The following is a 25,195-nucleotide window of genomic DNA, read 5'->3' as shown; positions in this document are numbered from 1 at the left end:
TAAACCGCTTAGAGAGGGCTGTAAAGCACGATGAAGTGACATATAAATCTAAGTGCTATTGCTATTAATACTGGGAGAGATAATATATATCAGTGCAGAACCCCTTAAACTTGCATTCTAAAAGAAAAAAAGAATTCTAAAGATGGTGCATGGATTGTTTATTCAATACTGTCACTTCCTGCAGGTAAAAAAATCATGGTAGCAGCAGGAATTAACCCTGATGTGGAGAGACACAAACAATGGAAGGACCAACTCCTGAACCTGCCTTTGTCGATGTGGATAAAGGACTAACTTTGGCGTGCTTTGTCTTCCTCTGCCTTTTCCTCATCGTCATGATTATCCGCTGTGCCAAAGTGATCATGGACCCTTACAGTGCCATCCCAACCTCCACGTGGGAGGAACAGCACCTGGATGACTGACCAACCCAAAGGCTTGGGGGGGGGAAAGGTGGCCCCCAAGTCCTCTGCACCTTGGACCAACCATGGACTTGGCACAAGAAAGCACATTAAGTGGCCACCTTATCAGGGTGAAAGCACTAAATAGGACTCCTCTTCACACCAAGATGCTTACAGCAATGGAGAAGTTTTGAGAGCACATCGATTCCAGCTCTGCCTGCAGATCTACTTGAATTCTTCACTTTGCCCTTCTGATCTATTGCTACGCTCTCTCTCTCTCTCTCTCTCTCTCTCTCTCTCTCTCTCTCTCTCTCTCTCTCTCTCCCTCCCTCCCTCCCTCCCTCCCTCCCTCCCTCCCTCTCTCTCTCTCTCTCTCTCTCTCTCTCTCTCTCTCTTTTCCAGGTTTCCATGAGAGGGGAACTACGACGGTTCTATTACATCAAGTAGCACAAAATGCTCTTTAGATACTAGAGCTCTCTTTCAAAGCTTTCTCTAGAGTAATCTGTACTTAGTGACGTTGGCTGCATTTAAATCCAATGTGAACAGCTTTATCCAGACTGCTTAGCATTTGAGTAGGGCCTGGGGGCAGGGGTTGTCATCTTTCTTCCCCCACAGAGGGCAAACGATGTATGGGGGGTCCACGAAAAAAAAACTGTTTTTGGGTTCATGTCAATTTAGTAATTCATGAGATTATATTAATTAGATCCAACTAGTATGCTTACTCTCTGTGTATCTTCCATAGAATTAAAGACCGGTAGCAATAACAGAAAGCTCTTTTTTGGCCACTTTCAAAGATTTATAGGCTCAGCTCAGGTTATGTGCCTACGATTTAAGTCATTATTTCAAGTGAAACCATAAAGATTTCAGTTGTTATTTCAAGTGAAACCATAAAAAATTCAGTCATTATTTCAAATGAAACCATCAAGATTTCAGTCGTTATTTCAAGTGAAACCATAAAGATTTCAGGCGTTATTTCAAGTGAAATGGAGTTGCCGATGGAGTTTGGGACACGGTGGCTCAGTGGCTAAGATGCTGAGCTTGTCGATTGGCAGTTCAGCGATTCAAATCCCTAGTGCCGCATAACAGGATGAGCTCCTGTTACTTGTCCCAGCTTCTGCCAACCTAGCAGTTCAAAAGCATGTAAAAAATGCAAGTAGAAAAATAGGGACTACCTTTGGTGGGAAGGTAACAGCGTTCCGTGCGCCTTTGACGTTGAGTCATGCCGGCCACATGACCACAGAGACGTCTTCGGACAGTGCTGGCTCTTCGGCTTTGAAACAGAGATGATCACCGCCCCCTAGAGTCGGAAACGACTAGCACATATGTGCAAGGGGAACCTTTTTCTTTACTTATGGAGATTCTCAATCATCCAGGTCATGGTTGCCCCAAAAGGCAACCGGACTTCCTTTGTTTTTCCTTGAAGATGTTTTCCTGCTCATCCAAGAAGCTTCTTCAGTTAGATGAGAAGCGCAACGTCTTCAAGGAAAAACTAAGGAAGTCCAGTGGCCTTTTGAAAAAAACACCTTTGGAACACAATTACTGTTGTATTCCCAAAATATATTTGTCAAGAAAATATCAAGAAATCAGACTGCCAAAAACATTGACTGAAGAAAAAAAGAGAACATGGTAACTGACATAATGGTTTTATGCTTCTTTATGTCAAACAAACGTAGAAACATCTCCAAACTTCTCCATTTTGTATGTTTTGTCACCTTCTTAGATCGTTCTGGCAGGAAGGATTTTTCCAGAACATTCACCAAATCCAATTCGATGACCTTTTCCCTGACAGTACCCTGAAAGAAAAGAAAGAATCATTTTGGCAATCGTTAACCAATTTTAAAATTTGCCCCTTTCTGGTATACTCTCTTACATTTTCTCCTTTACATGCATTTCCTTTCCTCCCACCTCAACCAACCCATTCTGTGGCCACAGACCAGACGTTTGGGAGGGATATTCCTCCATCTGAAAGATGATTAGTATTATTATATTGGATCTGCTTTGATCTGTCTTGAGTACAGAAGATTATGCTTTGACTACACAACAATAAGCATAAAGAGTTTTTACCTACTTGGAATCAGGTTATATAGCAATGAACAGCTGAGATTGTTTCACCAGAGAACAAGATCAAAGAAGCGTAAGCATGTGGAACAAATCAAACATGTTTTCCTTCAATCCCTGCAGCTATATTATATATCTGAGTGACAAGAAAAACTGCCATCCAGCTCAGGCTTTTACTCAATGTGTCAACAATGCCTTTGAGAGTGAACAAGCCCACCCCAAGCTGCAACCAGAATCAATATTTCCAGAGGCCAAAATGTATGAATATTTATTTACAGGGTCAACCATCAATCCGATGAGATCCTGGACAGCAAACAACATGAAAACACGAATAAAAGCAAATATATGTGTCCCAGGATAATGTTGCAAGATCGAATCTGGGCCGGTCACCGGGACCAGAGGTTTAGTCTTCCGAACTTTCTGACTCATGCTGGAGCCCATCCTCAGGGAATTTCTCTATATTGGGTTGAAGCCTGGGAGATGATTAGGGGACTGGAGGCTAAAACATATGAAGAACGGTTGCAGGAACTGGGTATGTCTCGTTTAATGAAAAGAAGGACTAGGGGAGACATGATAGCAGTGTTCCAATATCTCAGGGGCTGCCCCAGAGAAGAGGGAGTCAAGCTATTCTCCAAAGCACCTGAGGGCAGGACAAGAAGCAATGGATGGAAACTGATCAAAGAGAGAAGCAACTTAGAACTAAGGAGAAATTTCCTGACAGTGAGAATAATTAACTGGTGGAACAACTTGCCTCCAGAAGTTGTGAATGCTCCAACACTGGAAGTTTTGAAGAAGATGTTGGATAACCATTTGTCTGAAGTGGTGTAGGATTTCCTACCTAAGCAGGAGGTTGGACTAGAAGACCTCCAAGGTCCCTTCCAACTCTGTTATTCTAAATGGGCCCCCTGTCAGTCAACAAGAGTGCTGATTTACTACAAGCTTATCAAGTACTTAGAGACCAAGGGCTTGGCAGCGCAAGGAAACAACAGCCAATTGCCAGCCATCAACACACCAATCAGCCAAAAGAAAGCCACCACATATATACAACTCACAGAATAACACAAAGTACATATTCCAGTAGAGAGAAGTTCCCTGAAGCTGAGCTCAGACAAGTCTTGAAGCTTGGAAGAGTAAACCTCTGGTCCCTGTGACTGACCCAAATTCAATCTTGCAACATGAAAACATATCCAATCCATATCCAGGTTGAGGTCCCTTTTAAAACCTCAGTTCCCCAAATATCTCAGGGACATGGTCCAGAGTTCCCATAAATTAACATCCTATCCCCCAATATTAATGAATAAACAATTTCTAAGATTTCACATCAGCTTGTGTCTTCTCATCCAGATGTTTCTTCCCTTCCAGGCCTTCTCCAATCCAGCCCAGGCTAGAGATGCACAGCTCTTTTCACCGCTTACATTCACATCTGGTTACCTGTCATAATGACCTCATCTCCATCCTGCAGAAATGTTCGGGATTGATCATGCCCGAGATTGATACTTTTTGTCCCATTCCAAGACAGTTCCAACATGGACCCAAAATTCTCAGGTTCCTTCAAAAGCAGAAATCAGAAAAAAGAAAACTGAGCATCCGTAGATTTTGTAACTATTGCCCTGGCCTCTGTTTTGCAGAAATTAAGGCCACGCTGGGATTTGAAGAAAGAAACTGCTGTCAATCCTTCACCATAATTTAATATTTTATTATCTGGAATAGGAGCAAGCTGAGAGGACTTTTGGTGTTGTTATTTTTAGCTAAAGCATATAAAATCTCAGAATCTTGATAGAATAAAAGCTGCCAAGAAGAATTCTAATTAAGCTGTATCTAAATTCTACTTTTCCTGGTAGCCTACCGGTTTTTCTGTCTTCCATCCTTTATGTTATTTTCTCAAAGCAGAAAGTGAAGAATTAGCAAGAACCCAATCTTGATAAAGCGTACAGCAGGATCTACAGCAATGGCTGTTCCTACGCATATACTGCAACTAGGGATACTGAAAATGGAGAACTACATGTCCCATGATGCCATCTTTCCTTGATATACCACAATCTAAGGCAGTGATGGCTAACCTTTTTGCCATCGCATGCCAGGAGCAGGGGGGGTGTCACGCATGCACGTGCTCACACCCATAATTCTATGTGCCCTGCCCCCATGCTTGCGACTCCCCCCGCTCCTGGCACACAATGGCACGGTAGGCCCATTTTTGCTCTCCCCAGCCTCCAGAGCCTTTCTATGAGACTGGGGAGGGCAAAAATGGCCTTCCTCACCATCCTGGAGGCCCTCCGGAGGCCGGAAACGGGCTGTTTTTGGCCTCCGGAGGGCCTCCAAGGGGGTGAGGAAAGCTGTTTTTTGCCCTCCCCAGACTCCTAGAAAGGCTCTGGAGGTTGGGGGAGAGAGAAAAATGGGCCTTCCCCACCCCATGTCACCCCCCCAAGGGTGGTTTCTCTCCTTCTGGCGGGCCAAAAGGCGTGCCGTAGATGAGCTTGCGTGCCCACCGATATGGCTACATGTGCCATCTATGGCATGCGTGCCATAGGTTTGCCATCACAGGTCTAAGGCCTTGTTGTATGACTATAATCATAACAAGGAATGCAATCCTGCTGGCACTTTTTCTACCACACTTCGATGGAGCAGAAAACAACCCAATTCCTAATGCTGAAAGCTGCAATCCCCAAATTCTGCTATGCCCCAATCTGGAGATTAGAAAGGATCTATTGAAATGCATTATGAAATAGTTTTAAAACCCCATTGGCTTTAGTTCTACGCCTATTAGATTCCTCACTGCAGGTTTAAAAGTTTAAATATTTTGATAACCGTTATGATCCGTTCAATACTTACTGGCCCACTAATAGTTCCAGAGGCCAGAAGATCTCCAGGTCTGAGGTTGCAACCGTTAACAGTGTGGTGAGTTAGCTGCTGTTTCATGGTCCAATACATCTGCTATGTATCAAGAAAGCGAATAATAGCCATAAAGACATATGAACATACTCTACATCCATTTTCCATAGGTTATATGAGACATTAGATTATAACAACTTTTTCTCTTACCTTAAAGTTTGACTGACAAATATTTACCGGCTTGTTCATACCATCTCCTAAAACGAAGCAAATATTATTAAGGAAAGTAAAGAAAATGTCAAGGTTCCAACAGATGCCCTAATTAACTCATGAATCTCCAGCCAAGTTTCAAAAGAAATCCAGTTATTTATTAGGAGCAACATGTCAGCATTCAAGTGAAGTCAACTCTGCCACATGTAATTTACGGCTCAATTTTGACCCGGTTTCCCCCCTCCCCTCCTCTCAGTCTGTGTCATAAATCACATTTTCCCCTGTAGAAACCATTCCTCACAAACTGGCTTTGGTAATCTGAGATCCAACCTTGGAAGAAGGTATGCATGGAATGTGCTCCCACCTTGCTGGCAATTCAAGAGCAGACTAGAAATGTTTTGCGAGTTGACAGAAAGTCTGTGCCCACTCTACCTTTTGAACATGATCAAAAGGGAACTTTAATCTGCATAAGCACAAATTAATTACATCTACAGGGTGTTTTTTCTTTTCATAAGTACAGGGCACCCCCTTCTGATCTGAAATGTACGTAATGCCTAAAATATTGCAATGGTATGTGGGGATTAACTTGGAAGACAAGAGGACGAGACATAGACAACCAGTTTGTACTGATGATGCTATCTAGTTGGGTAATGAAATGTCGAAAGAAAACAACCAAGCTCAGAGAGCACCAAGGACATTTCAACCCTGTCCTATAATATTCTCCTTCACTGAGACTAGATAACCGTCATGCAGAAGGACTCTCAACCCACAGAAGGATAAGGGGCATGGGAAGCACCTCAGAAAAGACCCTCCCTAGTTCTCTAGGAAGTAAAAGAAAAGGAGGGGAGAAACATTTTTGTCTTGAAAGATTCTATTATTGTAAGGTAAAGGTAAAGGTTCCCCTCGCACATATGTGCTAGTCGTTCCCGACTCTAGGGGGCGGTGCTCATCTCCGTTTCAAAGCCGAAGAGCCAGCGCTGTTGAAGACGTCTCCGTGGTCATGTGGCCGGCATGACTAAACATCAAAGGAGCACAGAACGCTGTTACCTTCCCACCAAAGGTGGTCCCTATTTTTCTACTTGCATTTTTTAAGTGCTTTCGAACTGCTAGGTTGGTAGAAGTTGGGACAAGTAACGGGAGCTCACTCTGTTACACAGTGCTAGGGATTCGAACCGTTGAACTGCTGACCTTTCAATCGACAAGCTCAGTGTCTTAGCCGCTGAGCCACTACATCTATTCTTGTAACCCTACAATAAAGGTAGTGTTAGTGATGATGGTTTGTGCTACTTGTCTGAACTACATTAAAGGGCTGGCATACATCTAGGTAGTAACAGGGTGGAGATAGCTCCAAGCAAGAATCCTGATCTCCGAGGTCAAATCAACTGCTTGGATAGAGGACAGGGTTTTTTCCCCCCATTCTCAACAAGAAAGTACATAGGTTCAAGACATGTTTTCAAGTCACATGTCATTATCTTGGTCTCATGAATTTGCTCCTTTGGAGCTCCTCAAGTTGTTAACTGACTTGGAACCACAACATACATACCTTTTATAGCAACGAAGAGGTTTATGTCAAAAGTATAAGGCTGGTCATCACAAAGGTAAGGCAGGGGCTTGGGGTCCTTGAAAGAATATAAGAAATATCATACTCTCTAATGCCAAGAGTGGTGCAGTGGCCTAGAGTTGGAGCTCTTGCCTCATAATCAGGAGGCTGTGAGTTCGATCCTAGGTAGAGGCAGGTATTTCTCTCTCTGGGCACAATGACAATATATCTGATGAACAAAACTCCACATTGACGATAGGAAGGGCATCCGGCCAGTAAATACTCAGCTCCATTCAGTCGTCCAGACTCCACCCCCGCAAGGCATTATGAGGTCATTAAAAGAAGATAATTCTCTCTAATAGCAAACTGGAGAGTTAGACTTCTAATCGTTTATGGTTCATGCAACACTCAGAAGTAGAAGCCAACGAAGTACCTCCTTTCCCTTTAATTATATTGTTGTTGTAAATCGTGATACATGATATTGTTTCAGTGAAGTGATGTTTCAATAAATGTAGGAGAAAGACAGTCTGGGGTGGAGTCAAGAGAGGAATCAGCCAGGAATGATTACATTCCCACAAGCAATCCCAGGTCCTCTTGAATTTTGGTTGCTCTTATCTAGTGCCAATTTAGTGCTGACCGTTAATTAGATTCTTAACATGAGCAATAAATCAGCTTAACTAAACATAACAGGTGGTCCTGAATTTTTGTCTGACGATAAAACAATTATAGATAATGAGCATCCCATTGTTTAAAAAGCTTACGATGCTGAAAACGGAGCACCAAGGTAAAGGTTTCTCAGTATTAATTATAATTTAGGGCGTTAATATTTCAAGCATAGAATTATTTAGCTTTCCAACCAGAGTTAAGAATAACATTAGAGAAAGAAAAAGAAATGCTGCAACTCATATCCGAAGTATTAGCTACATCTCAATAGCTTCAATCTGAAGCTGATTAAGGAATATTGAAACCTCCGTTGTACGGTGCATACGTATATGTATGAACACATTTTGGATTAATGTTAGCATGAAACTAAATTGAATTTTGGGAAGACAGTTATCTCCCAAAAGTGGTAGGGTCTGGTATCTTGGCTACTTAAAGTGGTGTGCCCTGTGTTTACACTTTGTACCAGGGGTGGGCTCCTGGGGGTTCAGGATTCGGGTGATCCTCTAGCCAAGCAAGAATCGTTGGGGTTCAGCGAACCCCCAAATGCCATCCCTGTCTGGCCATGCCTACCCCACCCCACTCTGCCCCCTCCTACCCCACCCCTCTTCTCCCAGGAGTCTCCACACGGCCCATTCATCATTCCAGGTAAGCGCAGGGGCCGTGTGGAGGGTCTGGCAGGGTAAAAAATGGGCCTACCAGAGGTTCCGGAAGCCCAGAAACAGGCCTGTTTCCTGCCTCCAGAGGGCCTCCAGACCCTGGGGGGAAGCTGTTTTAGCCCTCCAGGAGGCTCGAGGAAAGCCTCCAAAGCCTGGGGAGGGTGAAAAATGGGCCTCCCAGAAGTTCCGGAAGTTTGGAAGCAGGCCTGTTTCTGGCCTCCGGAGAGCCTCCGGACCCTGGGGGTAGCTGTTTTCACTCTCCCAGAGGCTCAAGGAAAGCCATTGGAGCCTGGGGAGGGTGAAAAACAGGCCTTCCAGAACTTCCAGAAGTCTGGAAATGGGCCTGTTTCTGGCCTCCGGAGGGCCTCTGGACCCCAGGGGAAGTAGTTTTCACCCTCCTGGAGGCTCAAGGAAAACCTCTGAAGCCTGGGAAGGGGGAACACCCCCCCCACCATGGTGTAGACAGCCGATTAGGCCACACCCACCATGGCCACACCCACCCAGCAACGGGGCAGCAAACCCGTTGCTAAAGGATCTGAAGCCCACCCCTGCTTTGTACCAACCTGGATAGGATTTGGCAGTGCAAAGGGCATCAGAGCTTCCATAGTGACAACCCATGGAGAGATAGTGGTGCCAAAACTCTTGCCCAGGAATGGACCTAGGGGGACATACTCCCACTTCTGAATGTCACGAGCTAAATGAAGAAAACAAAAGCAGAGAAACCTTCAGGATGAAATCATTGCCACATCACAATTGTGTCTAAAATCTCTGATTTGTTTGTGAGCAACTCTCTCCCCTTCTCTCCCTCAAGCTTGCCCCACAGAAGCCTCTCCTCTCCTATCCCCCTTCTCTCCCTCAGGCTGTCCCCACAGAGGCCTCTCCTATTTTATCTCCTTCTTTCCCTTTCAGGTGGGGAGTAGAATGTCTAAACTCTCAGCCCACAGGCCGGATGAGTCACGTGCTGCCCAAGTGGCAGTTGGAACAGAGTTCTTTTCAGGTGGGGAAGGGGAGTAGAACGTCTAACTCCTTAGCATCAGAGTGTGTTAATAATAATGTAAGAAATACTAATGGTCTGATGGTCATTTTGAAAAAATCCTTTCTTAGTGAGCACCTAGAAGCCAAGAGGAGCCTGTAGTACAGTGGACTAAAGCACTGTTATTAACATCTGCTGCTTGCAATTACTGTAAGTTCGAATCTCACCAGGCTCAAGGTTGACTCAGCCTTCCATCCTTTCAAAGGTAGGTAAAATGAGGACCCAGTTTGTGGGGGCAATAAGCTGACTTTGTATAAAATATACAAAAGTATGAAGGCTATTGCTTAACGCATTGTAAGCCGCCCTGAGTCTCCGGAGAAGGGCGGCATATAAATCAAATCAAAAACCCTGTCTGCTTAGCCAGGGTTGCCTAGAAGCTACAGTACCATCAAGGAATAAATTGTGCCAGGAGTATGTCTTTCTCCTTGCTTGTGGCTAATTTGCACAGTATTTTAAATCATAATGTAGACAGCATGCTTTCCAGCCAGAAGTGAAGCGTTATGCCAAACACTTGTGATTTGCTATTTAGTATACTGTCTTTGGTGTAAGCCGCCCAGAGTGGCATATAAATTTAAAAAAAAAAAGCAAAAAAGCAAAAAAGCAAGAGGAACATACGTGCCAAATTTCAACTTTGTAGGCTTTACGGTTCTGGAGATTTCGTGATGATGCGTGAGTGGTATTTCACAGATAGATAGATAGATAGATAGATAGATAGATAGATAGATAGATAGATAGACAGACAGACAGACAGACAGACAGACAGACAGACAGACAGACAGATGTAGCTGCACATCTTTCAGCCAAATCTGGATGGTTCTCAGTCAAATCTGGAGCAAATCTTGTGAGTTCTGCCTAACGTTGGCCTATGGTCTACCATCAAAGGAAAAAAGATTAATGATGCATTACCACTCCAGTCGTTCATGAGCACCATTCCAAAGATGTGTTTGTGAGCTTCACCAATGGGGATGGGTACTCCAAGCGTGTTTCCAGGTCCGACGAAAAATGCCTGGAAAAAGTAGAAGGAAACTTTGTCAGGCATTATCAGAAAAGCATATCAAAAGCATACGTTCAGACAACTGACCTGGAGATGAAACAGACAGGCTCTTGAAAATTGTCCCAAAGGTGCTTTTTCAGGAGGCAATTGGACTTTCTTGCTTTTTCTTTGAAGATGTTTTGCTTCTCATCCAAGAAGCTTCTTCAGCTCTGACTGGATGGTGGGGGAATGGAAGGATGTATTCTCCTTGCAGACAGCTGGTCATTTGCATCCTTTTAGTGGGTCATTGAAGCACTTGGAGGTTTATCTGTGTCCTCAAGGTCACCTGAGTAGTGCAAATGGTTCCTGTAGTCTGCAGTTTTTCCTCTGGAAAACCTGAGGACACAGATAAACCTCCAAGTGCTTCAACGACCCTCTAAAAGGATGCAAATGACCAGCTGTCTGCAAGGAATATGAATCCTTCCATTCCCCACCATCCAGTCAGAGCTGAAGAAGCTTCTTGGATGAGAAGCGAAAGATCTTCAAAGAAAAAGCAAGGAAGTTCAGTTGCCTCCTGAAAAAAGCACCTTTGGGACAACCATGATCTGAATCTCTACAGGCTCTTGAGAATTCTTGATCAGAAACCTCAACAAACAAGAATGGAATAATGAAGCAATATTATCTACATTATGATCCTTTTCTGTAATCTCTGCCTAGTCAGCTCCAGAACTGGCCTTACATCAATTATCCAGATCTTGGCATTTCTGGGATCCCTTTTTCTGTTCCCCACACCTCTCCCCTCCATTGCAAATTATACAAAGGAGGATCCAGAAATGACTATATAATTTTATTTTGCTCCTGGGTGGATGTCTTTTGTTTTCCTGCTGCTTTAAATTGCCGTGTCTACAAAATGCTCTTACTGCTTTGATTCATTTAGCATCAAGTTGTAGCCATGTGTGTGTTTGTGTCTATGTATTGTCTGTGCATGTATTAACTGAAAGGTACAGCAGAAATGTATTTCTTTTTCTTTTTTAAATGCCAAGGGGATGTAGAGAGTGGCAACGAAAGAAGAATGAGGAACCTGTAAGAAAATACAATTCAATTTTCTGCTCATTTGTTTTTACTGGGTATAGTTAAGGGTTTTTCAGTAGGTGAAACAAAATTGATATTGTATATGGTGACAGCAGCTAGGTTATTGATTGGTCAATTTTGGAAAAGGGTTGATATGCCTACAATTCAAGAATGGACTTTGAAGATGGCCAGTTTTGCAGAAATGGCGAAGATATCAGCATACTTAAAAGACCGGACTCAAGAGACTTATGTATGGGAGTGGAAGAAATGGATAGATTATGTGCAGAATAAATATCAAACTAGGAAGTATCAAATAGCTTTTAGCTAAATGTTGTGTAGAAATGTATAGTTTATGGGGGGGGGCAAAATAGCTTACTGCTATGTAGAAATGTATAGTGCACAGGGGGGAGAATAGAGGGGTGGTAAAGTATGATATAATATAATGTGGATGGATTTCACCTTGGGGAAGTCATGGGGAGGGAGGGTTTGGGGGGGGTTAGGGAGGGATGGGGGGGGAAATGGGGGAAAAATTGATGTTTGTAAAACTTTTTCAATAAAAAAAAAAAAGAAAATACAACCTCACCATTTCTAATTCAATATCCAAACGCTTGGAAGCAGAAAGAAGTGGACTTTTACCTGCGATTTAAACAGAATTCATAAATGTGGGGGGGGGGGGTTTCTCATTAAAACAAGAACAATTAAGTACCGAAATTTGCAAGTAGAAACCTAAAAGGACTCACTGTCATTAGGACAGATTTGGCCCACCGGTCTTCTGATTGGGGTCCCAGATATGACAACAGAAGAAGCACGTCCATGGTACCCAACTGGTAGGTGCAACCTTGGAAAACATGGATCATGTGTTAAAAGCACATCTCACTTCTAATCTCTGGAGGGATATACCCTTATGTACTTGAGTATAAGCAGACCTGAATATAAGCCGAGGCACCTAATTTTACCACAAAAAACTGGGAAAACTTATTGACTTGAGTATAAGCCTAGGTTGGGAAATGCAGCAGCTACTAGTAAAATAAAATATAGCAGACTGAATACAGTAAATAAACGTACTGTATATCCAAGACCAGAGATATACCAGTACTTGTATTCAGCAATGGTTGGGCGGAGCAAGAGGGCATGACCAGGGATGAAATGCTCCCGGTTTGGACCGGATCGCCTGATCCCGTAGCGATGGAGGAGGGTGGTTCGGAGAACCGGTAGCAAAAATCCCTGCCCCCCACCCCCATGCCCAGCTGAGCCGCACAATCATCAGAGGCTTTTTTTTAACTTTTAAAAGCATTTTTTCTGCAAGCTCTTCGGCTGAAAAAATGCTTTTAAAAGATAAAAAAAAAAAAAGCCTCTGATGATCGCACGGCTCAGCTGGGATCGTCAGAGGCTTTTAAAAGCATTTTTTTCTGCAACCTCTTAAGGTTGTAGAAAAAATGTTTTTAAAAGTTAAAAAAAAAAATTGGCCACCCCTACCCAGTCACAATACCCAGACCGATAGATAACTATTGGGTCCCGCGATAGATAACTAGATCAAGCTGCACAATTTGCGGATCACAAAAGCCTAAACTTTGGTCCCTAATTTTATTTATTTATTCATTCCTGGATTTATTTTTGTGGTCCACAAATTGGACAGCAAACTGCCACCCAACTGACATTTTCAGAACATTTAATTCAGCCTCCATTCAATTAAGTCTGAATTACAATTGCATCAAGCCTGTTCCAATTTTTGTTCTGGCCCCAAGCAAAGGTCAACGCCCTCAAAAATGCAGCACTTAGAACACAGACAATAAATTGCTGCAGATATTCACCCAAATCAATCCGATAAATTCGGTGCCCCGTATCTTCTGGTTCAGAGAAAGAAAGACAGTTACTGACCAGTTGGGCATCAGCGCAGTTTCCTTTCCTCGAAACATCATTCCAACGTTTGTTGCATGTTGCCGAGAAGAGTAGAAATCTGTGTAATCTCCTAGAAGGAGAATGAATGAATGAATGAATGAAGATGGATAGATAGATATGATAGATAGATAGATGATAGATAGATAGATAGATAGATAGATAGATAGATAGATAGATAGATAGATAGATAGATGATGGATAGACAGACATAGATAGATAGATAGATAGATAGATAGATAGATAGATAGATAGATAGATAGATAGATAGCAATAGCAATAGCAATAGCAATAGCAATAGCACTTAGACTTATATACCACGTCACAGTGTTTTCCAGCCCTCTCTAAGTAGTTTACAGAGTCAGCATATTGCCCCCAACAATCTGGGTCCTCATTTTACATGGTAGAGATAGGTAGGTAGGCAGGCAGGCAGGCAGATAGACAGATTGTGGTTGTGGAAAATAAGAAAGCTAAGATCCTATGGGACATCCAAATACAGACAGACAGCACGCAGGTATTGGCTAATAAATCAATCAATCAATCAATCAATCAATCATCTTAAAATAAATTTGGATCCCCCCCCCTTTCTCCAATGACTGACAGGTACAGGTAGTCCTTGACTTGCAACAGTTTAGTGACCGTTCAAAGTTACAACAGCACTGGAAATAGTGACATACGGCCATTTTTCAGTGACAACCTTTGCAGCATCCCCATGATCCTAGGATCAAAATTCAGACGCTTGGCAACTGACTCATACTAATGACGGTTGCAGCATCCCCAGGTCACACCATCCCCTTTGGCGACCCTCTGGCAAGCAAAGTCCATGGGGGAGCCAGATTCACTTAACAACCGGGTTACTCACTTATCAACTGCGGCGATTCACTTAACAACGGTAGCAGGAAAAGTTTTAAAATGGGGAGGGGGGCAAAACTCCCGGAACAAATATCTCACTTAAAAATAAATTTTGGGCTCCACTGTGATTGTTAAGTTGAGGATGAGCTGTGTTTGCTTTTAAAGGAACTTTGGATCAACACAATTCTTCTACTGCCCCCTGGTGTTCTTCAACGGAACCTTTGGCTTACTCTTATATTTGTGTTTACGTTTGCATCCATTTCCAGTCCCCGTTCCAATAGTGAAATGCTCTCGGTTCGGACCGGATCGCTCGATCCGGTAGCGATGGAGGCGGGTGGTTCGGAGAACCGGTAGCAAAAATCCCTGCCTCCACCCCAACCCCCCATGTCCAGCTGAGCCACACAATCATCAGAGGCTTTTTTTTACCTTTTAAAAGCATTTTTTCTACAACCTCTTCGGCCAAAAAAATGCTTTTAAAAGTAAAAAAAAAAAAAGCCTCTGATGATCAGTCGACTCAGCTGGGATCGTCAAAAGCTTTTAAAAGCATTTTAAAAGCTTTTTTTCTTTTAAATGCCTCTGACGATCCCAGCTGAGTTGCCTGATCAGCAGAGGCTTTTTTTCTTTTAAATGCCTCTGACAACCCAAGCTGAGTTGCCTGATCGTCAAAGGCATTTAAAAGAAAAAAAGCCTCTGCTGATCAGGCAACTCAGTTGGGATCGTCAGAGCCTTTTGAAAGCATTTTTTTTACAACCTCTTCGCCGAAAATGTTGTAGAAAAAATGGTTTAAAAGAAAAAAAAATGGCCACGCCCACCCAGTCACATTAACCCCCCCCACCAAGCCATGCCCACAGAACTGGTAGTAACAAATTTTAGATTTCACCACTGCCCCCTCCCCTTCCCTGCCCATCCCAATTCTCTTCCGTTTGATTGATATTACTGGCTGTAAAAGCTATGCAGGAAGGACTCACCATTTTTGCCCCCTTCAAAAATCTGGTCTTATCAAGTCAGATCTGAGAAGCAGATCCAATGCACAACACTCCAGTAGGTTTAACCCCCACAAGAATAACACTGGGAGGTTCAAGTCTTCTTTTATGCACAGGAAAGTAGTTTACCCTTTCTTTTATAAAAGAGTTTGAATGGCAGATTTCAGAATCCGATCACTTTGCCGGGGAAGAAAGGAGACAGAAGAAAATGGGGGAAACGCACGCACACAAGGTGGAAGAAGCCCAGGGGAGGAAGAAAGGAGAGAGAGAAATGGGGGAAACACGCAGACAGTGTAGAAGTCACCCAGAGACTGGGGCTTGATTGCAGACTCACCCAGGCAGATCAGGGCCGCTCAGCTGGGCTGCAGGGAGAGAGCTGCGTGGGATGCAGCCGCGGTGGCGAAAGCAGGCAACCGGGCTGGCCCACAGAGACCAGGTGGTCGAAGCAAGCAAGGGAGCCAGCCAGCCATCAGCAGCTATGCCGGGTGAGCGGGCAAGATGAGGAGTGACTGGGCAGGGTGGGGCGGGGCCAGCCAGAATTTTAACAACCGGTTCTCCCAAACCGGTCTGAACCGGCTGAATCCCACCACTGCTTCTGTCCTTACGAACTATCGAGAGGTTCTACATTCAAAGAACTTACCAATTTCAGCTGGAAGATGCATTACTGCAGACGCTTGAGGTATAAATGCTCTGGGGAAGAAAGGAAAGGAAGCAGGACAAACATTTTATTCTCAAGAAACAACTCTTCTGAAATTTCCTCCACTCCCTACCAGTAATGCAAGAATTTAGACTAAGAGGCTGGATGTCCTCAACGTTTCCTTGGCTTTTAAAGGATAACTCACTTCTACCAAGAGAAGAGGATATTTGTAGCTCAGGGTTGCATTGTGGGGTCCTCAGTGTCCTCTGAGCCTGGTTGTTTTCTTGCAGATGTTGCCCAACTAAGTAACAACACTACATCAACCTTGCAAATTTGCTAATGCTGTGCCCATCACTTACTTACTCTTTACGCACAATCAGGAATCAAGTAGGTTGGTTAATGGCAAAAGTCAAAAGTCAATAAGTCAATAGAACAGTGGATGAGACTGTTTCCCTTGTCCAGGGAATTGCTGTTTAAGGGCACACTCCAACTAGGTAATAAGCTAACTGCTGTGGCCCACCAGCGGCCAGCAGAGCTGGCAGCATATTCGGACAGTGAGGAGGTTGGGGAGGAACATGGGCCAGTCCTGGAGTCTGGGGAAGGCTCTGATGAGGGCTCTGTGTCAGCGGCAGAGATGGGGCCAGGGCCAGATGCCAGTTATCAGCTGCCTTCGGAGTCAGACATCAGTGAGGCAGACGAATAGCTGGAGCCTGTTCCCAGTGTGCGCATACACAGAGTTGCCAGATGAAGGGAACAGCTAAAGAACAAGGGTCAACTTGGGAGTAAGGCCACAGGTGGACGATGAATGGCCCCTCCCAGAGGGAATAAAGAGGAGAAAGGGGAGTGGAGTTTGCAAGAGACAATTAGTTCACCTAATTGGTTTGTAACTCTCCAAGTCTCCTTGCCAAGTTTTGAAGATATCGGTCTGGCATCTCTCCAAGTCAGATAAGGTCTGTGACTGTAAATTCTCCCTTGAAAGACTTTGCTGGATGTGAATGAGAGGAATTCACTGTTCGTTTAATAAAAGGGGTTTTGTCGGGACTAGGATTCTGCTTTGTGCTTTTTGGGGTCAGAACACTAACTCTTTGATTCTGACATTTCGGAAACCATTGTCACTGCACTCCCACTAAATTGCACATCACTCATACATGCACCAAATGTACACGCTAGTTCTGCATTCAAGTACCTTTTGCGCAACTCTGCGTTATCTCTGAGTGTTGGCTCTTTGTCAGAGAGAATCTTTTGCAGCCACGATCTGGCCTCGGTCCAAGCTTCCCAGCCCAATGCCATGAAAGCATTGAGAGTTGACTGAAACAAAGGTAAAAGGAGAGAAATCACATTTTCCCAGGCTCCAATACAGGATATGGACAACAAGCTAGTAAGAGATCCCAATTCCATGATGTGCAACCTGGAAGCCATTTTTCCACCCCAACACTTGGCCCTGAGTCTTCATCTCAGTCAGTTCTCTCAAGTCATGCTCAAGAACCTGATATTATTATTATTATTTGCAAAATCTTCATTAGCTTTTCTACAAAGAACTCATGGATTGAAGCTTGCTGTTTCTTGGAATACAGCCTTCCATTCTAGCTTGTTGAGAAAAACCTGAACTTATCTCCATCGCTGTTGCTCCCGTCTTCCTTGGAGTCAAACATGGACCTGGTGGTGAGGTTAAGTCTTGAGAGCAGTGGCTTCGAGATGAATGAAGATGAGGGACCTTGACACAGAAGGGCCAACCAACCATTTCACTGACTTAATTCATAAGCACTGTGTTTTTTTAAGGGCGTCACCTAAGATTGCAAAGTCCAGAATCTAAATATATAAAAGTTCACCACTGCCTACTAACGTTTTACTTCACTCTCTCCAATCCAATCATCCTCCAGATTATGAACATTAACTTCCAGATTCCTGGACAACACCTTGACCAGAAGGGCTGGCATAAACTTTGAACTCACTCACGGAATCAAAGGATTATAGGATTAAAAGGAATGGCAAGCATCTTGTCTGATCTTCTGCAATATGCAGGAAGACCCATCAATCCATCCTTAAGAGATGCCAAGCAGTGGTGAAATCCAATTTTTTTTACTACCGGTTCTGTGGGCGTGGCTTAGTGGGCATGTCAGGGGAAGGATACTGCAAAATCTCCATTCCCACCCCACTCTGGGGCCAGCCAGAGGTGGTATTTGCCGGTTCTCCGAACTGCTCAAAATTCCCGCTACCGGTTCTCCAGAACTTGTCAGAACCTGCTGGATTTCACCCCTGATGCCCAGCCTCTTTGTTAAAACCTCGAAGAGATGAACAGCACACAAGCTCTGCAACAATGGTGGGTTCCTCCCAGTTTGGTCCGGTTCGGCCGAGCCCGTAGCAGTGACGATATGACATCACCGAACCGGTTCTCCCCCCCCGCCGTCCCACACCCCCCCCCACGTTATTCTTACCTTTTATTTGGTCCCACCCCCAATCTATTGCTGCCTTCTGAGTCCCAGCTGATGACTAGAGGGAAAAAAACTGTTTAAACTCTTGCCACAGGGCTTCAAAGGGCCGCCCTACAGCTGATCAGTGTTAAAAGCAAACAAATGAGTCGGGTCGTAAATGCGAGGACTGGTCATAAGTGTGAGAAATGACTGACCAGCTAGCCACACCCACCTAGTCACATGACCTCCAAGCCACATCCACAAAATAAGCCACGCCCACAGAACTGGTAGTAAAAGAATTTAGAACCCACCCCTGCTCTGCAAGTATTCTATTGATCTTCAAAATTAATCCTGGTACCAAAATCTAACTAGTTCAGTAAATAACCACTGTGTTTCGACTATTATGGTTTTCAGAAGCAGCAATCTGGTGGCGAGCCCTTAAAAATCTAAGAAACCCACCAACAGTTCAGTTTGACTGAAGATGACATTCTGTAAAACGGTTCTGCTAAAAAAAACACCGATACCTGCTCAAAGACATGGTGTTGCTTTGAAAGGACAGGTCCATCAAAGAGATGTTTAACAGCATTGAGGTCCAGCACCTGATCACCAATGGCTACTCCAATCCTGTGTCTGGGCTGCAAGAGAGAGAAATACACATGAGAAGCAGAAGTTTCTCAGCTGCTATTCTGGCCAACCAAAGTAATCTTGATTATCCATAGCTCCCAAAAGTGAATTGGGAGAGAAGGAGAAGGGGGCCATTGAAAAACTCATTCTGTTTCACGAACAATTAAAGCTTTAAAGCGGGTAAGAGATGATGGTTAGAAAGGGAATATGTTTAAATACAGTAGTGGCATAATCAAAATTAGACTAGGGATGGAAACTAGAGAGAGGGGAATTAATAGAATACACATTCTTATATAATAAGGAGAAGTAATAATAAGAAGGGAAATTAAAATTTGAATGACGGTATTACTAAGTATACTTAAATAATATGGCGACTGCATTAAAATAATATATTGAACTATTGATTAAATAAATAATGAAAGATTTATAATTCAGTATGAATATGTGAATGTTTGCTAAATGTAACAAATATGATTAAAATATTTTATATGTATTAAAATGGATGACATGCAGAATATGGTGTTTGACATAAAAACAACATATTTGAAATATTGAATAACTAAATAATGAAGGATTATAAATTGAACAAGCAAATAATGGAAGATTTTAATTTAACATAAATGTTTGTATTATTATTAGAATTATATAAGCTTGCTAAATGTAACAAATATGACTAAAATATTTTATTTGTATTAAAATGGATGACATGCAGAATATGGTGTTTGACATAAAAACAACATATTTGAAATATTGAATAACTAAATAATGAAGGATTATAAATTGAACAAGCAAATAATGAAAGATTTTAATTTAACATAAATGTTTGTATTATTATTAGAATTATATAAGCTTGCTAAATGTAATAAATATGATTAATAATATTCTATTTGTATTAAAAGGTGTGACACTTAGAATAGGGTGACTCGCATAAAAATGACACCTTGAAATATTGAATAACTAAATAATGAAAGATTATAATTTAGTAAAAATATGTATATTATTACTAGAATTATATAAGCTTGTTAAATGAAACAAATATGATTACTATTATTTTATTTGTATCAAAATGTATGAGACTCAGGTGCCACACTGTTCACGCATTGATATGTTTGTAAAAAATAAAAAACTTGAAAAATCGAAAAAACTCATTCTGTTTCTCTGCAGATGACTCCCATCAAAAATAAATACACAGAGAGAGAATTGGGGTCAGAGAGCATAAAACTTTTAAATTTTTGGGGGGAAAAATCTCATCCCTTGAACGCTTGTCCCTCTGTTAACTTCAGCAAACAGGAAAGTTAATAGATAACTACGGTGTAGAATTCAATGGCTCTGGAGCTACTGATTTTGGTAGCCCTCCAAGAACCTAAAATTTTCCCATATTAGCCCCGCACTTTAAGACTTTATGGATGGCCAGTTGTTATTATCATTGGAAAGGTATCATAGATTTAATATTGATGCAATCAGAGGTTCTCCTCAAAGGAGCAGAAGATTGGCTTTGAGTTGTCTGTTAAATTAGTAACACGGTTGTTAAGTGAATCTGACCTTGGTTGCCAGAAGTCACAAAATTTGATCGCATGACCTTGGGACACTGCAACCCAGTGGTGAAATCCTGCCAGTTTTGTCTGCACCGGCACCGCGTGGTTCAGTGAACTGGTAGCGGCGGTAGCACGAGACTCCGCCCACCCACCTGGACGTCATTACTTCCTGGTTTTTAACCCTCTGCGCATGAGCAAAGCCTTCTGTGCATGCACAGAGGGTCAAAAATCAGACGTGATGATGGCGCGTGCACTTCCGAACCGGTAGGGAAGGTAAATAGATTGTAGATTGTAGAATGTAAATCACGTGAGCCTGGGGATGCTGCAATGGTCCTAAGTGTGAAAAATGGTTATAAGTAAGTCACTTTTTTCAGTGCTGTTGTATCTTCAGACAATCACTAAAGGAACTGTTGTAACTTGGAGACTGCCTGTATCCTTCCAGAGATCAGAAGTGAGATGTGCTTTTAACACATGATCCATGTTTTCCAAGGTTACACCTACCAGTTGGGTACCATGGACGTGCTTCTTCTGTTGTCATAACTGGGACCCGGGGGGGGGGGAGGGGGGTTTCAAAAATTTTAGCAAGGGGTTCCCTGATTAGTTGCTGGGTGGGTGTGGCCTCCTGCACCATGGGGGGCAGGGTTTGCCCTCCCCGGGCTCCGGAGGCTTTCCTTGAGCCTCTAGGAGGGAGAAAACGGCCTCCCAGGCTCCGGAGGCCCTCTGGAGGCTGGAAGCAGGCCCATTTTCGGCCTTCCCAAATTTCCGGTAGGCCGGTTTTTTGCCCTCCCTGAGCCTCCGCACATGCCCTGCTCTTACCTGCATCCAAAACAGGCCGCGTGGGGACTCCTGGGAGGAGCAGGGAGGGGCAGGATTAGCGGGGCCAACCAGGAGTGGGATTTGGGGGTTCTCCGAACTGCACAGAATCTTAGCTAGAGGTTCTCCCGAACCCCTGCATACCCCCAGCAGCCCACCTCTGCTGGGACCCCAATCAGAAGGTAGGCCAAATGTGTCCTAATGACAGTGAGTCTTTTAGGGCTCTACTTGCAAACTTTTTTCAGTGCCGTTGTAACTTTAAACGGTTACTAAGTGGACCACTGTAAGTCAGGGACTAGCTGTATTTTATGAGCAAATTCGCCAAGCTTAGAAACCAGTTAAGAGAAGGTGGGAAAGAGGTCAACTCTTCGCAGAAAAATCATGGCGGCTAACTATCAATGGACACTTTGAATGCAGGGGAAGGGGGAGTGACTGCAAGGAGAGACAGAAGCAGAAGCTGCACAGTTTATGAAACCCTCTCTAGGACTCTAGAGTCATAGGGCTGGAAGAGACCCTCAGAGACCTTCTAGTCCAGCCCCCTGCTCAAGGCAGGAGCCGTATACCATAACAGCCAAGTGGTTGTCCAGTCGCTTTTTGAAAACCTCCAGTGGCAGTTAAGAAGTAAAAAAGAAAATTGTCTTCCAAAATTGACAGGAGTTTTTTTTCTGGCGAGATCTGTTTATCAGGGCAACCTGGTCTACCCAAATATGGGATGGAGCATACTGCTTCCATATGCAGCCCGGGTTCGAATCCCAGAAGGGTATGGCTAGCTGACGAGAGCTAAATAGCTTGAAATAGATCTATACGAGTCTCCCTTTATTTCTTTGTCGGTAAATTCAACACAAAAACTCCAGAGGTGGAGCATCCATAACCCCAGGAAGCAAGCGATTCCATTAATATTCCATGAGCCTGGATAGCTCAGCAGACTAATGCATTGTAATTTAACTCCAGCTGTCTGCAATTAGTAAGTTCAAATCTCGCCAGGCTCAAGGTTGACTCAGCCTTCCATTCTTTTCTAAGGTAGGTAAATTGAGGACCCAGTTTGTGGGGGCAATAAGCTGACTTTGTATAAATATACAAAAGTATGAAGGCTATTGCTTAACGCACTGTAAGCCGCCCTGAGTCTCCGGAGAAGGGCGGCATATAAATCAAATTTAAAAAAAAAATTGCTCTCACTGACAGAAAATTTCTCCTTACTTCTAGGTCTAAGACTTGACATTCTCAACCAATTAACATTTTTGGGATTATTCCAATTATGATTTTGCCACGACTACCACATGCGGAGGCTGAGCTTGTCGATCGAAAGGTCAGCAGTTCCGCGGTTCGAATCCCTAGTGCTGCGTAATGGGGTGAGCTCCCGTGACTTGCCCCAGCTTCTGCTAACCTAGCAGTTCGAAAGCACGTAAAAAATGCAAGTAGAAAAATAGGGACCACCTTTGGTGGGAAGGGAACAGCGTTCCGTGCGCCTTTGACGTTTAGTCATGCCGGCCACATGACCACGGAGACGTCTTCGGACAGCACTGGCTCTTTGGCTTTGAAACGGAGATGAGCACCGACCCCTAGAGTCAGGAATGACTAGCACATATGTGCAGGGGGAACCTTTACCACACCCCAAATAAAGTTATGGAAATTAGTATCTGTCCGGTGGATTTTTAAAGATTATTTCCCCAAGCATGTTCCCTTAAAAACCAACGGCAGGGTTGATAACGGTCTCCGCTGATCGTTAGACTTAGTGGTGTTGCAATTTCCCAAGGCAAAGTACCCGAATTGGACTCCTAGGACCCATCAGGATCAATAAGACACAGAAGGAAAACAAGAGAGATGAACTCAAAGTTAAAAAAAGTAATTTGTTTGCTTACCTTGTCTTGCGTGGAAAAGATTCCGTAGGGCAGGTTTTGAATGGGGAAATGGGAATTCTCGTCCACTTTAATAAAAGACATGCTGCTTTGATCTTACAGGCAAAACGGAGAGAGAAAGAGAGAGTTTCCAGATGTTGCTTGAGTTGCTAAACCCCTGTGGGGGCCCTCCCTTTTTCAATACGAAACAGCCAATCAGTCTTGTTTCTTCTCTCCCACCCTCACCGAATTTGCAATCTACAAAACCAGGAAGTTAAACAGTACCAGATTTGCACATGACGTAACAGCAGCCCCAGCTGCAGCCTCCCTCCCTCCCTCTTTCACTCAAATTCTTCCTAAATCCTTCCCCAGCAGATTCAGCCTAGAGCAGGGGTCACCAACCTTTCGGAACAAAGGTGGGTTTCAGCAGGTTCTGACCAGTTCTGGAGAACCGGTAGCAGAAATTTTCAGTAGTTCGGAGAACCGGTACTAAAAATACAACTCCCTTTTGAAGGTTAAATGTTGTCAGGCAGAGTTCTTGCGATCCTCCATGTACCGACACAAGGTTCCTTTGAAACTATGGATTTTTAAAAAAATGTTAATTAAGGCAAATTAATTAACGTGTAATTGACCTTTCATTCAGAGGTCTGAAAGAAACCCAATCTGGACCTACAGGATAAAAACTCTTGTAGATCAGGAGTCTAATTCTTTTCCTAGGCAAGATATTTGAGCCAGGAGTAGTCAATCAATCCCCAGTTTCCCTTGGATGAAACTGATTTTCTAGATCAATTTCCATTTGTATTCAGGGGAAAAAAAAATGTAGAACAGAAAAATTTTAGACATTCTAGGGACAACCTGGGCCAGCAAAAGCGGGAGTGTGATCCTGTTGATTCTCTTGAATTTCTCAGTGGCTTTCAACTTCAACCACAAGATCCTTCTATGTAGGTTCCAGGATTAGTAATGTGGTATATTCTACTACTATTGAACTCTGGTGCTGGAGAAGACTCCTGCGAGTCCCTTGGACTGCAAGGCGATCAAACTGGTCAGTCCTAGAGGAGATCAACCCTGACTGCTCTTTAGAAGGCCAGATCCTGAAGAGGAAACTCAAATGCTTTGGCCACCTAATGAGAAGGAAGGACTCCCTGGAGAAGAGCCTAATGCTGGGAATGACTGAGGGCAAAAGAAGAAAGGAATGGCAGAGAACGAGATGCCTGGATGGAGTCACTGAAGCAGTCGGCGTGAGCTTAAATGGACTCCAGAGGATGATAGAGGACAGGAAGGCCTGGAGGAACGTCGTCCATGGGGTCGCAATGAGTCGGACACGACTTTGCAACTAACAGTAACAACATATTCTATTAAGAAAAGAATAGAATAGAATTAGAATAGAATAGAATAGAGTAGGAGTAGGAATAGAATGTAGAATAAAATAAAATAGAACAGAACAGAATAGTAGCTGGAAGAGACCTTGGAGGTCTTCTATCCAGTCCTCTGCTCAAGCAGGAAACCCTATACCTGTGATGGCGAACCTATGGCACGGGTGCCACGTGGAGTACGTGAGCCTTGCCCTAGCTCAGCTCCAATGCACATGTGCGCACCGGCCAGCTGATTTTTGGGCCTTCCAGGCCTACTGGAAGTCAGGAAACGGGCCGTTTCCGGCTTCTGGAGGGCCTCTGGGGGTGGGGAAGGCGGTTTTCACCCTCCCCAGACTCCAAGAAAGCCTCTGGAGTCTGGGGAGGGCAAATAATGGGCCTACCGGGCCCACTGTGAACCTTTTTGCCCTCATATGCCAAAAGTGGGGGTAGCGCAGGGGGTTGCGTGCACATGAGGGGGGTGCGGGATGTCATTGACACGCAACCCCCCACGCTCCCGGTACGTGATGGCAAAAAGGTTAGCCATCACTGCCCTATACCATTTCAGACAAGTGGCTGTCCAGTCTCTTCTTAAAAAACCTCCAGTGATGAAGCGGCCACGATTTCTGAAGGCAACTTCTGTTCCACTGGTTAATTGTCCTCGCAGTTAGGAAGTTTATCCTTAAAGGTTCTTCTCCTACTTGGATACTCGTTTCCAGAAAGTGGGGTACAACTATTGTGCTTTCTGGTGGTTGGGCTGGTGGGTGGGTGTGTCCCTCAAGGCTCCATGTCGTCCTCCATGCTTGTCAGTATCTCTTTTTCATCTAATGCA

General features: G+C 43.7%; 2 protein-coding genes across 3 annotated transcripts; one reads left to right on the top strand and one right to left on the bottom strand.

Annotated features, from left to right (window-relative positions):
- The first annotated feature begins 239 nt into the window (after positions 1 to 239).
- Positions 240 to 419, top strand: CTXND1 (cortexin domain containing 1). The gene has a single exon (XM_070953755.1). The coding sequence runs from the start codon at positions 240 to 242 to the stop codon at positions 417 to 419; it is 180 nt and encodes a 59-aa protein (XP_070809856.1).
- Positions 420 to 2,033: 1,614 nt separating this feature from the next.
- On the bottom strand, positions 2,034 to 23,158 carry FAH (fumarylacetoacetate hydrolase). 2 transcript variants are annotated; one of them, XM_070953732.1, is made up of 14 exons: positions 23,039 to 23,158; positions 18,732 to 18,842; positions 16,983 to 17,104; positions 15,800 to 15,849; positions 13,307 to 13,397; positions 12,169 to 12,266; positions 12,012 to 12,064; positions 10,291 to 10,390; positions 8,915 to 9,045; positions 7,036 to 7,111; positions 5,493 to 5,539; positions 5,283 to 5,384; positions 3,885 to 4,002; positions 2,034 to 2,188 (listed from the first exon to the last, which is right to left on the bottom strand). In XM_070953732.1, exons 1-14 carry the CDS (start codon positions 23,117 to 23,119, stop codon positions 2,112 to 2,114), a joined length of 1,257 nt encoding a protein of 418 aa, XP_070809833.1. In that variant the 5' UTR covers positions 23,120 to 23,158; the 3' UTR covers positions 2,034 to 2,111. The 2 variants fall into 2 exon arrangements, with proteins under 2 accessions (XP_070809833.1, XP_070809834.1); XM_070953733.1 differs by having other exon boundaries at positions 5,283 to 5,381.
- Between the last annotated feature and the right edge of the window lie 2,037 nt (positions 23,159 to 25,195).

This window comes from Pituophis catenifer, unplaced genomic scaffold, assembly GCF_029215685.1.
Source record: "Pituophis catenifer annectens isolate HBS135680 unplaced genomic scaffold, rPitCat1.0.hap2 SCAF_14, whole genome shotgun sequence".
In the NCBI taxonomy this organism is placed as follows: Eukaryota; Metazoa; Chordata; class Lepidosauria; order Squamata; family Colubridae; genus Pituophis; species Pituophis catenifer.
The sequence above is the reverse complement of the archived record's forward strand: the minus strand, read 5'-3'. Positions and strand labels throughout refer to the sequence as shown.